At 43.8% G+C, this 13718-nt stretch overlaps 2 protein-coding genes across 3 annotated transcripts in view; one reads left to right on the forward strand and one right to left on the reverse strand.

Annotated features, from left to right (window-relative positions):
- Positions 1-13498, forward strand: part of LOC109474748 (uncharacterized protein F58A4.6-like) — a 20059-nt gene extending 6561 nt beyond the window's left edge. For both annotated transcript variants that reach the window (XM_019775107.1, XM_019775108.1), the window contains exons 2-5: positions 9256-9370; positions 9562-9707; positions 10364-10412; positions 12412-13498. In XM_019775107.1, the coding sequence (XP_019630666.1) occupies positions 9256-9370; positions 9562-9707; positions 10364-10412; positions 12412-12519 (418 nt within the window). In that variant the 3' untranslated portion in view covers positions 12520-13498. The remainder of the gene's footprint in view (positions 1-9255; positions 9371-9561; positions 9708-10363; positions 10413-12411) is intronic.
- Positions 2483-3794, reverse strand: LOC109474750. Its single transcript, XM_019775109.1, has one exon. It carries the CDS (start codon positions 3571-3573, stop codon positions 2932-2934), a length of 642 nt encoding a protein of 213 aa, XP_019630668.1. The 5' UTR covers positions 3574-3794; the 3' UTR covers positions 2483-2931.
- Positions 13499-13718: the final 220 nt, after the last annotated feature.

Here is a 13718-nt window from a genome sequence, read left to right on the forward strand (position 1 = left end):
CATTCATTCATTCATTCATTCATTCATTTATTTATTCATTCATTAAACATCTCTTTATTTCCTCCATCTTTGGAGAGCCTCGTAAAATCGGTATAATACAAAATAAAATCTCATTCTTGATATTTACAAGAGGTTAGATAAAATAGCAACGTTACACTGTCCCACTGACAGATCCAAGTGAGCACTACTAAATACTGTAGTCTTATTTCTACATATTGCACTTGGTCTTAAAAGGACTACACCTCAAGACATTACAAGTCAGAACAAGGAAAATCGTAGATTTTGTACCTCCGGGTATTGAAATGTGTGTTGCAGAATGTTGGGTGCATGTTGGGACTGTTCTTTAAATAAGTGAATTCGCGCGAATACCATTTTTTCGAAAAGTTTCGAAATGTTTGTAATTGGCTAAATGATCTGTGAAATCACTAATCCCCCTAGCCGACTGGAGCCCAAAAATAGAAAGGACAGGGGGCATCCCGTGGCGAATCTGGCTGCCCGACGCGACCCTCAGCGACCAGCGATAATGTAAACAAACACCCGCTCCGGGCGCCAGCCGCCAATCGTCCGGTGCGCGTGTTACCCTTCTAACATGTAAGTAAGGCCATGTTGATTTGATTATATGGATGACATCCTCTGGGAACCCCAAAACTGATGCGCGCGTGCGAATAGTAAAATCTGAGCTTTTTATTGTATACTTTTATATGTTGTTTGTTATATACATGTAGTTGATGGTGTTGAATTTTATGTGTTAGATTTAGCCTTCCTGGTTGTGTTAACACAGGTCAGTATTTTCATCTGCAGCCTATAACATGTACCCACGAACGGGCCGCCACGAACTTATGCCACAAGGAACTCGTAATGAAACTCATAATGACAACCGGAGCCGTTAAATGGAATCAGACGTTAAAAATAACTGCTGAAGTACCTCCCCGCATGTGCAAGTCATCCTTATTGTCACTTCCTCCATTTTCCGCCGATTCTTCGTATAAATTGGGGAAGTAAAGGTCTGAATCCGCGGTATTTGTAAGTTAGAAGTCGTAATATACGCCGAAAACAACCAACACAAAGGTTGCGCAACAGTACGTTGACCCCTGACCCATTGGCTAACCAGGAAGTGCCGATTACGTGTCCTGTGAACGCGTACTAAAGTATCCCCCCAGCGGGTCCCACCAGGCACGATAATGAGACGTTGATTGACGGCACATGTGGTTCACATCTGAACAGTTTCAAAGAAAGAATTTATCGAGAATGCTGACACCCCTCTGTGTGAAAGGTCAGATCAGTGGTCGAGACCTCAATGGTCCTTATACATGCAAAGGTCAAAAGTTGAGGCCCACTTTCACACTGAAAGGGGTGTCCATACGCTGTCACAACGCATCATTTTCACGCACTAAAACACACATACTAAAAACCAAAACAACGTGCACCATCTACAGCCCAACAGCAAAACGTATACCAAGTCCCAGACATATCCGTCCACCCAAACGCTAGAAACGGCTGCGAACGCAATTTTCGTCTTCCCTCACAAAACCTCCGCGCTCGGGATATACATCCCTACCCGGAGGTAAAAATCGAATTAAATCGTTGCTACGAGCAATATTACTCTCACAAACTCATACTAAATCTCCAAATGAATGTACAAAGTACGTCTAGGACCAGATTGTTTTTTTTCAGTTCTTCCCTCAGAAGTTTCACCACTCCGGGCATACACATGTAGATTACAAGTCTCTATTACTAGTTAGATAAGTGTCCTGGGTACGTTATACTGAGTGTTAGAGTGTCCATGGGTAAGTCAAGTTCGCCATTTCCATATTGTATGTTTTAGAGCCATCAGTCCCAGAGGTTTCATGGTTCGCGCAGCTCTCATTATAAAGTTCTCCCACTGCTCCGGTTCCACCTCACCCTCAACTCTGGCTCCAAGAACCACCTCGACAAAGGTTTCCTGGGGTTGTTGGTGCACTTCTGCTGCTACAGTAGTCCCTAGGCAGTCTGTGATGTCGTCTATTAGTTCCCCTCTGATGGTTCTGAATGTTGGACAGTCTATAAGGAAGTGACCTATAATGTCGCTGATCTCTCTCCCGCAGGTAGGGCATGGTCTGGAGGCTTGATTGACAGGAACAGTACACATGTGGATGAGCCTTTGTAGGTTCTCTCTGTGTGTGGGGTTCTTCTTGTTGGGGTCAGATAGAAGAACAGATGCTGATGCTGATGCTTCTGTCTCCAGTATAGTTTGGTGAAGCGTGAAGGAGGCGGAATGCGGAACTAAGGAGTGGGGATGATGCAGAGAATGGGGACCTTAAAATCGTGAACCTGTAAATGTGCTGCAAACCGCGTTACTTGTTGGTGGAGTCGCGGCTCTCGTTATATTCGTCCCTCTTGGACTTGCTGTTGTAAATGCATGTTGAAGACGGGTGTTTTGAGGGAACATCTGGGCGATGCAGGACGCTGCGTACTTGCATTGATGCAATTGAATCACGCCCGAAGCGTTTCTGTGATCCCCGTCGTGCGGGCACACGGACTCCTGGAACAGTTCGCAGGTGGTCGAGCCCCCCAGGGTCTTTGTCGGCCTGTAGCTTTGCGGTGTGTAGGCCTTCGCATCTGCTTTCGGTTGCCTCAAGTATTGTTGTTTGAGCTTCAACAAGGCTGGCGTGATGTCGTTTTCTTCTAAGTTGAACCTTCCCCTCTCGGCGTGCAACAGTCAGGTCTGGAAAGGAGCGAATGCCAGGGAAGGTGAATGTGGAAACGTCGAGGAGCAAGTTCTGAAGAATGACGGCTCTGTTGCTACTCTCCTTAGGTGATGTCGACTCGTCGTGGATAATAGCTAGCTCGCCGACCATCAACTGGTCCCATGTCATGTTATCTGGAGTGACTGGCTGGCTACTATTTGTGCGGCCATGCTATCTGCTTCACAACCAGATCGTGCACTTTCCTTTATGAGCCACTAACAATCTTGGCCGTACCTCGAGAGTCTTGTGGTGGTTGCGCGCGGACTGGCCGTTGTCGGAAGTGGAGGTTGGCACCCTCGAAGCGTGGGAGGGGGGCGGGCTCGACCGGAACGGCTGGGAAATCTGTTGCAACAACTGGATTCCTGGCATCCGTTCCCCCTGAGCGTGGCAATACGGCTTGCATGTCGTACTGCTGTAGTGGATCGTGCCCTGCTAGCCTGTTCATGGCGCAAATGTCCTGTAGAGACGGTCTGCTTGCGCTATCTTCTGCGAACTGTGTCTGCTGACCCGTGACCCCGGAACCAAAAGACCTGACGCGGGCGGAACTATTGGCGGTGGGAGGGTCCTGTTTGATGGGCGTAATACCGTTGGGTCCCTGCTGCCGATTTTCGAGATAGCCCAATTCCAACTGCAACTGCTCCAAGTCATGAGAGACATTTTGCAGTTCCTGCTGCATCCAAGTAGACTGTGCAGCCGTTGGGTTCGGGTCCCTTCGCACCGTCGGTGTGGGAACGGTGTCACGACGCTCTGTCGGCGTGCTCTGAGCCCTGTACTGAGCCATGTGCTCCGTGGCATAGTCCTGGAAACGGACAGGCGGGCGCACTTTTCTCTTGCCAGCGGCGTACATGGCCCTGCTGAAAAGGTTCCTGGGTGTCCCGGTGAACTGCCGGAAAGTTGGGGCGAGATGTTGCGGTGAGATGCGCGAATGGGAAGGAAGACCGACGAGGCTTGAATTTGCCGCGCCTAGGGGTGAGCACGTCCTCTCTTCTAGCGGGCGGAAGTGAGACCGGAAGTCGCAGCGGATGAATACGTCCGTCGCAATTCTCCGCGATGGGGCCTCCGGCCCAATCACATCATTATACCACAGCATGTGGGGTCTTCTGTTTGTCTCATGTGTCTTGTACAGCCTCGGGTAGTATGTGTGTTCATTGATCTTCTCCCTCCATCTCCTTTCTTCTGATTCGGATACGCTCTCTTCACTGTGTCTTTCCACTGGTCTTTACTTGGAAATGCGAGAGTGGACCAGTACTGATCCAGGTAATCCCTCAGCCCATGCTGTTCCGCTATCTCAAAACAGTCCCTGATGAACCCTTGTGTCGTCTGTTCATCCTTTCGGAGCACAAATTAGTACATTCTGTACAGGAAGATCTTCTTGGCCAGACACGTGTGATGTAGTCTTGCTAGTCTTCCAAACATCAGAAGCTTGTGCTTGTCTATTATGGCTCTGAGTGGCATCATCCCAAGGGATGCAAGGCTTGCATTTGTCTCAGTCTGGAAGTGCATCCCTTGTAAACGTTTGCACCCATCTTGTGCACTCTCTCTAGATAGTTTCTCCATCTCTGAGGCTGTCGGGTACCAGAGTTCACATCCATGGAGCATGCTGGGGATTACAAGTGTGTTGTAGAGTTTCTTGGCTGTGACAGGGTTCAGCATCCGACCTTCCAAGCCAGTAGCAAGTATGGCAGAGATCTTCCCTCTTCCTTTCTTACATGCAGCATCTATGGCACATGCAGACTGTAACCTGGACTCGTGTTGGATTCGTACATGTGTAACTTGGGAGACTTCTGCAATTATGGTGTCTGGCCCCATCCTCCATCCTGCTTCAGGTTCAGCTCCAATAGTCTCTCCTCTCTTCTGACCAAACACTATGCATTTGCTCTTTTCTGGAGCAAACCTAAATCTCCACCTTTTTCCGTAGTCCTCCATCTTGTCAATCATTGTCTGAAGGCCTCTCCTTGTGCCGGCGAGAAGACAAATGTCGTCAGCCAGGGCTGGTGTGCTGCAGTTCAGACCTCCTAGTGACACTCCACACTTCAGGGTTTTCAGCTCCTGGTGCACATCGTTTGTTGCCAGCAAGTAGCACATCAGGGAAAGGACACCCCCTTGGTTAACACCTCTTGTCGTGTTAAACTCTCTAGAATGTCCTCCATTCAGTAGAACTGTGTATCTGTTTCCTGTGTGCATCTCTTTTAGAATCCTCCACATCTTGCCGTTCGTCCCTTCTCTGTAGACTTTGTAGAACATTCCATCTAGCCACACCGTGTCATGACTTTTCTGGTGTCCAAAAAGCACCCATACACTCTGCTTCCCCTCTCGGTGTAGTGACTCAGGACTTCCTGTACAATGATAGCTGTTGTCACATTGCTGCACCCCTTTTGACCACCGCTTTGTAGTTGGTGTGGTAGACCATGTGACTGTAGCCAAGGCTTCCATCTCTCAAACAGGACTTTCTCCCACACTTTTGCCATGCAGGGGAGCAAAGTAACCCCTCTGTGTGCATCAAAGTCTGTCTTGTCTGTCTTCCCCTGTTTTAGTAGTGGGATTTTGACCCCTCTCTTGAAGGCGTCAGGAATGTGTTCCTCTTCCCTCATCATGTTAAAGAGGTTTGTCAGCCTGACCCACAGCGGCTCTCCACCATATTTTATGTGTTCGTACGTCAGACCGTCCTTGCCGGCACTCTTGCCATTCTTCAGTTTCATGCACACTGAAGCTACCTCTGCTACAGTGAAGGGTTCTGCTAGAATGCTGTCGTTGTTCTTGTAGCTCTCTCTGGTCATCTTTTCTACCTCAGCTGCTATCAAGGCTTTGTGTTCTTCGTTGAAGAGCTCATTTTCATCTTCGTTACCCAGGGCGAAGAAGTGTTGTGCCCAAGCTTCTCTCACTTCCCTTGGGTCAGTGACGAGTTGACCACCTTTCCTTACAGCCTGTGGTTTCTCCTTTTTACCTCTTCTCTGCTGTACTCTCCTCCAAAAGGCTGTTTCACCAGCTAGTTCGGCTAGCTTGTCACTATCCTTCTCTTCCTGGAGCTGTTTCGCCCTCCGTAACACGTTTCTGAAGTTGTTCTAGCTCTTCTTATAGTTTCTAAGGAGTATGTTCTCTCTTTCTTCTGGTCTTCCTCCTTCCTTCCACTGTAGCCAGGCCTCTGCCTGAACCTTGTGTGCTAGCGCGACTTCAGGAGACTAGTATATATGGCTTTTGGTGTCTTCTTATCTTTCTGGCAGGTTTCACCTCCGCTGCAATGTCTATCAGGACGGAGGTAATCAAGGCTACTTCTCTGTCTATACTGCCTGGTGAACTTTCGAGCTGATTACTTCTCTCTTCGAGTTTCTCCTTCTCTCTTCTCTTGAAGTTCTGTTGTCTTGTCTGGTCACTCGACATACTCTTCCAGTCTGGCTTGGGGTTGGAGTTGAGTTCTTCGTTTTCCCACTCTACAGGTTTGAATAGGAGGGATGCTACTACTGGGTTATGGTCTGACACATTCTCGGCTTGATCGTCCATAACTCTGCATGCTATTACATCTGGTATCAGTGTGAGAGGTACCAGGATGTGGTCAATGGTAGACTCGCAGATCCGCTTGCCGGTAAAAGCCCGGAAAGTTCCTACTGGCCCATCGCAAATTTCATTCAGATTCAACGAGGTCAAACCCAGTTCTTCCATAGTGGTCAGTAGTTCGCTGCCGAATCGTGAAGCCTGTCCCCTCGCCTCTCTGGCCTCCCTCAGGGCCGAGCTCTGTGTTGAAGTCTCCCATGAAGATCACGCTTCCCTCATTCTCATACTTCCTGAACAATTCTGCCATGACTTCCAGCTGTTCTCTAAAGTCCACAATAGGGGAGCTTGCATGTGGCAAGTAAACAGCAAAGACAATCAATTTCTGTCCATTCCTCAGTCTCACTCTTACTCCTATCAGTCTGTCGTTCCCATCTTCTAGTTTGTGTACCGCATAGTTCATTGATTCTTTCCGTAGAAGCGCAACGCCTCCCTGACCTCTTCTCCATGTCCCACTCCCAGTGTCCCTGTTCTTCAGTCTCACTGTCTGCTCTAGCCCAGCCTCTGTGGGTATCTAGAACTGTATCCACTGCTGTCAATGCATCTTCGTACAACCAGTGCTCTGATATTGCTAGTATGTCCAGTTTGTCCAGCTCCGATCTGATGAAGGGCAGCGCAGGCACTAGGCCTCTTGTGTTGTAACAGCCAATTGTCTCATGCATGGCAAAATGTCTCATGCATCTTGCTATCACTGTTGGCCTTTGTGAAGCCCTTAGATCTCTTCGTTGTTTGCCCTTCTTATAAGTTTTCCGGGTTGCCCTGTGCCTTAGGTTCTAGCTGCAAGTCCTTGTTTCTGTAGGTGTTCTCTGAGACCCAGGCTCTGCACTTAACTCCGTTGGGCCAGAAGTTGTCTTCCACTACTAAGTGGGCTTGTTCCACTGGGACATTGATTCTTGCAAAGGCTGTGTCCTTCTGTTTTGATGCCATAATTCTTACAAAAGTCAGCTGTACACCTTTGTTCCGAGCGAACTTGTGCACCATGCTTTGTAGTTTCAAGGGATCTGTCTTCTTTAGATACCCCAAGAAGAACCTCTTCCTTTTCACTCTTGTCCTCTCCACCCCTACAAAGTCTGCTAGATCTGCACTCTTGTTGCTTTCATCTCTTTCGGGTGAGCACATCTGTTTACTGTTGTACGTTGGACGAGGCTGGAATGGCCTTGGTGCTCTATGAACAGGCTTTCTCCTTTGGTTTGACAAACTTTCTCGTCTACGAAGTAAAGCTTCCTTATATGACCTGGTCTGGCTTCTCACTGTTTGTCTGTGTTGTCTGGTCATCTTTGCCTGGATGTCTGACTTTCGGGGTTTTCGTGAGCTGTTGCATGCTTTGGTTTCTCTGACTACTGGGGATCAGCTCCTTGGTTGGACTGCTTTCTCTCCTTGGTGTTGAGTGCTGATTCACTCCAGCCCCAAGTCGTTTGACTGTCATGTGCCCCACCACGCTGATTGGGCTTGAGTCGATCTGGATTATGCTGTTGGTTGGACTTTTTCTCTCTAGGGGTATGTTATCGACTCCGCTCCCAGGTGTTGGTTTGTTCTGAGTACTTTGCGCTCTGTTTCTTGACTCGGAACTAGAACAGCTAGCAAGTGTCTCACTGTTTTGTCTGGCGTGTTTCAGGTATGCACTTATTGTAACTTTTTCACTTGGGTGCTCGACCTCGCCATCCTTCGACGCATTCCTTTTTCTGCTGGTGACCCTCTCTTGTCCCTGATTACTTGTGTTAATTTCATCACTGTTTCTGGTGCCCCCTTGGCTGCTCTCTTGTCTGTTAAGACTTTTGTCTGGGCTTCTCCTGTCATCTCTACTGCCCGAGTTTCTTCCCTTCTCACTGCAGCTGCTTCCAGTCTGGCATGCTTCAATCTCTCTCTTATTCTTTTGAATCAGTGACATCATGTTTTCAATTGTTGACTCTTGTGCGTTGCACCTTTCTTTCATACAGCCCAATTCTTGCTGCAGGCTCAGTACCTTTCTCTCATGTTGCTCGTTCATCTTCACCCTTCTTTCCTCCAAGAGCACTATTTCCTGCTGCAGACTCTGGACCTGCCTATCATGTTGTTCAGTTAGTTCCAATAAAGAGCTCTCTTGGCTTGTCAGTTCGTTCATTCATTCATTCATTCATTCATTCATTCATTCATTCATTCATTCATTCATTCATTCATTCATTCATTCATTCATTCATTCATTCATTCATTCATTCATTCATTCATTCATTCATTCATTCATTCATTCATTCATTCATTCATTCATTCATTCATTCATTCATTCATTCATTCATTCATTCATTCATTCACTACCAAGGACATACCGGTACATTGTTTAAATCATGCAATTATAAGATTTTTCTCAAGTTATCGATATCCGGTGACTCGACATAAACAGGATGGTGGACCCCAGGCACACTGCGCGCCGTAAAAAAACTGGTAGAAACGAGTAACAGTGTTTTTGCCATTCATAATTTCATAGACAATGTATCCATAGCATTAAAAAAGGTTCCTAACCCATGTACACTACATATTCAGGAAGTGGAGGGTTGAGGTCGGTTGAGGTACATGTACATGTATTTAGTTATACCGTCCCACATTTAGGATGTGCTGTATGGGGACGCCCCATATCGCAAGTAGCTGGAAATTCCTGCAGGAGCAATGAATGTTTGTATTTAATTTTCATTGTATTTTTAGGCTGTCTGTTGAAAAAAGGTATTTTGAAAAATCCAAGATTACCAGTCTTATGTGATGGCTAGATTAAATATGTTTGACGTTGTTTTATGATGTCATTTTGATGTCGGTGTTGTTGCCATGTGCAGACCTTAATACTTCTGTTGCTACATCCTACACAATACAAATTTAATTTTTTTTGGAATACTTTACGGGAATAGTATTTAGAGTAGACAGTTTTAGCTAATCAGTAGATGATGTGGTAGTGACAATATTGTTATACATACATTGAATGTATAGATTCCTGATGGTTGTTTCCTCTGCCCTTTAGGAGTAAAAGGCTGCACCCTTTGGTTACCCAGAAGGTCCATTTGGAAAACCTGTTTTCTTACTTGTGTACTGTGGGAGGTGCTTACTCTGCTCTTGGTGACTACAACATGTACCATGTGAGTATATGGGCCTGGCTCTTTCAAAAGTGATCATAGTACTAATATAAACACAAATGCCTCTGCCACTAGGGTGTTGCCAAAAATAGCCATATACATTTTTTATACACAATGCAATATTGTCTGAGGGATATGAAATCTGCCATCTCTAATTGCCTTGGTTCACCGCTCACATTTGTGTTAAATATCAGGCAGATCAGGCTGCAGTTGTCTCCCTACAACAGCTGAAGATTGCCAGCACGCTGGGGGACCCAGTCTTGTTGTCATGCTGCTGTCTGTGGTACGCCTTGAGCTTAATGCAGAAAGGACTCTTCAAACAAGCTGAGAACATTGTCAGGTAAACTTTGCTGGACTTGAATTCACCTCAAAATTTATTACTTCACCCTTCAGGGATTTAAAGATATTGTTTGTGTGTTGATGGAATATTGGGATTTTCTATATGTACACAACCAGTAATGTCTCTTACCTTACTTACATTTCGATGTCTATCAGACACCAAGCTCCTCAGAGCTTCTAACTGGAGTTCTGCTTCTTGTTGCTCATGTATGTAGCAATGTACATTGTAGGTGTTGGAATTTGTACCACCTCGATCGTCTACATATTTAGGCCCTGGAGTCCTTGTATCGAAACAAATGATATTAATTTGGAATGGATGTTTGGCCATAAATTTAAATATATACAAGCAGATTCGAACTTTATTTTTTCTTTTGGCATACACCCCTTTCAGTTCAGTTCAGGTCATCCTCGTGGTATGAGGTGCCACTCAATATCCTATACACCCCTTTAAGATTGTGTAAAAGGGGTCTTTTTGGCTATTTCCTACAGACAAAAAATGTACTTTAAATGTCCTGTGCCCTGATATTACAACCAAGTGTCCTGGAATTTGGTACAAGGGTGCTAAGGTATGGGATCTCTGAATTCTGGTGACATGTAACGTTAGTAACTGCAGTGATTAGTTTGACATAACCTCACATTTATTTTTTGTATCTGCAGCAAGCAGTACCAGTTTTCCAAGACTCCTGAAGCAGGATGTAATCAGCGGGTGAGTATTTGAATTATTGTTAGTACATGTATGTGAATATATGTTACTGTATAGGGGTCAGAAAATTGATTTTAACTAATAGATAGGCCGACACAGAAGCAAATACGGGAGCAAATACAGTACAACTTATTTTAGTCCATCTCCCTCCCATAATATGGACTCAGTGTTCTCGCCAGGCCTTTTGAGCATAGCAAGCAGCTATACATACATGCTGTGAATTTAATCTGCTATGCTGTAATTTTGCCGCTATGCTGTGTTTTTAACCAACATGTACATGTTGCATTACTACTATTAGTGGGATTTCCAGTTGATTTTTTACCCTTTGAATTTTGAACTCGGCTACTGTCATAATAATCCTTGATTTACATTTGATAAAAATAATGCCTTATTAAGAAGCGATTCACAACCTGCTGTGAGTTAGTTAATCAAACCCCACAAATTGACGGCGATAGACAGGAATGACATTCAGACCATCCTGTATCATGTATGCCTGTATGTACGTATCATAAACTATAAGCTCAGTTCTCGGAAACAAACATTATTACTTAGTAATACATCAGTACCTGTCTTTGAGATTGAGCATGATTGTGTTACCGCATTCATTATGACCTTTCCTGAATTTTGAAACAAATTTTGGCCTTATACTTTTAAGTAATGTTGTAACAAAGATGAAAACTTTATCCAATTTAAGATGCTGTCAAGAATTCCATCCCACCCTCTCCCAAAAATCACACACACACTGTGGATTCTGTCCACTGAAACATGATTCCAAAGAATCATGCAAACTTCTGAATGTTTTGGCTGCATTGGGAACAGAAAGAGCATCTATTTGGAGTTAGTAATTTAAATTAGGTCTCTGACGGTTTTTAAAAAAATGATTTGAACAATGGGTTGACATATGCATTCGAACTAACTGAAGGCTACAATGTGAGTTCTATTCCCTTTGTCCTTTGTGTGAACTACATGCAGCTTCACCATGACCAGAACACAGAGGTAACAAGAGTTCTGAGATATCATACCTCCATGAAATATGGGCTTCACGTGTAAATGTAAATTTCTTCTTTAATTATGCAAATGACTTCTACATTAACATAATACATGCATCGAGATGTTAACTTTTAATTAACTTACACATCTCCGAAGTATGAAATTCCCATCATTCACCAATAAGGATTCACAGAATTTTCACATTAATTACGCAAATTAGGTCATCATTTGCATAATTGGTATCTGTTGATGTTCCGATTACCATAGATTAAATAGATTACATGTATAGCAGTACCATTATATGAAACACTGTAATTATAGAATTTCCTCATTAATTATGCAAATTAAGTCCTCATTTGCATAATTTGCATTTAATCATGTACAACTGTCTCTCAGGTACCTACACACCAAAAATGATGAAAATACGTTGTTCCAATCTGGACTTATTGGCTTTGAAAGTTTTTACCAGAAACTAACCTGCAGTTCCAGAACAAGCTGCTAGGGGGACCAAACTTACGCCACTTATTCCTGACAGAACAAGCTATCTGTCACCAAAAAGTCAAGACCATAGCATGTTCAGGACAAAAGATACAAAAACCGGAAGTTCTGCTGCAGTACCAAGGTCATCCACCAGGAGGCCCATACTTGACCTTGACCTTTGTCTTTCCAAGACTTGCCATTGTACCAAATATCATCACAATCCATAAAGGCGTTCTGAAGTTATGCTGACTACAAAGTTACGGAAACACACACAGACACACATGCACACACACACAGACAGACACACACACAGACATACAGACAGACACGCCAAAAACAATACCTCCATTTTTCATGGAGGTAACAACTGATCAGATGCACTTTGTTGAGTGCTTAATGTACATGACTGTATGATTGTTGGGAATTCTCTTTCAGTGGACTGATTACAAAGCAACAGCGATGTCAACAAAATTCTTGGTGGTCTCTGACATGTGGCAATACAGTATAAATTTATGTTTTACTTTTTATCCAGCTGCAGAAAATGTGTCAGGGCATCTGGAATAAAATAAAGGCCATGAAGACAGTCAGAGGCACACAGAACAACCACCTTGAACCACGTGCTCCAAAGGAACTCTACTAACTAGATACATGTAGTTTACAATCATCAAAAAAAAACAACCTTCATTAGGTTGGTAAAGCATAAAATATAGGGTTTTTCTTTTGCACAACCAATATTGTCTCTTACCTTTTTAGTCTTTATTATAAACATAAGCTACGTAAGAGACAATATTTTTTGTGCAAAAGAAAATCCCTATATCCTAGATAGTGTATAGTTTACGGTGTTGGTTGCTGGTCCCATGGCCAAGGGAACTGTGTTTATTTGCTCCTCACAGCCAGATTTGCCAAACCACACCTAATGACATAGAGCCTTGTTACCCATGTTGTCTGTTGCCCCAGTGAGCATAAGGCCACACCAATTTGATTTGTTGGTTCTCAGATTTTTTCAGAAAAAATATATGAAGTGAGAGTGAAAGAAAACAGGCCTAGGCATCCTATTATAGCCCCAAATGCTACAATCATAGGAGCCATGCATGAAGCAATCATAGGAGCCATGCATTAAGTCAACATACCAGGCTGGTTTAAAATTTGAACAATGAATTTTGAACTTTTCATGAAACCACTGCATTGATATATGTAAAAACTGTAACAACTAGGAAGAAAAGGACTGCTTCAACTGTTCAGGGCATAAATATGATCATTTTTCAGTTGATTATTGAAATCTGAGAAAAATGAAGCATGTGAATCCGTGAACCAACAAATTAAATTTGTGTGGCATAAACTACGAGTCAGTGGCACACATTTTTCATCATGCCTTTAATAACTTTGTAATAAGAATTGTATTAATTTTTTTGTTATTATTGGCAGTGGCTTTTAATTTTGAAATTCTCTGGAAAATCGCATAACGGTAGTGTTTATATACATACACATGTAAATGGCAATGTTGACTGATGTTAAATAAAAAAAGCTGAGAAGTACACTCCTCTGTGAATTATTACCTTCATCAAGAAGGTTAGTTTTTGATAGCATTCATATGTGTGGCGGAAAAACCTGTCATTTTTTTTTAAATTTACGGCATAGATTTGCTCATTTTGCAACTACTTTGTACGATTTACAGTATGGTCAAAAATTCATGCGCGCATGGATGTCATCCATTATCAAATCGACATGGCCTAATTAAGTAAAAAAGTAAGAGATTATTGGGTACAGTGTAAATGCTTTTTGAAATACATTATTGTCAACTGCATAAAAAAGACAAGAATGAGACCCAAGAAAATGTCC

Source organism: Branchiostoma belcheri, unplaced genomic scaffold (genome assembly GCF_001625305.1).
Source record: "Branchiostoma belcheri isolate BF01 breed outbred unplaced genomic scaffold, Haploidv18h27 scaffold314, whole genome shotgun sequence".
Taxonomy (NCBI): domain Eukaryota; kingdom Metazoa; phylum Chordata; class Leptocardii; order Amphioxiformes; family Branchiostomatidae; genus Branchiostoma; species Branchiostoma belcheri.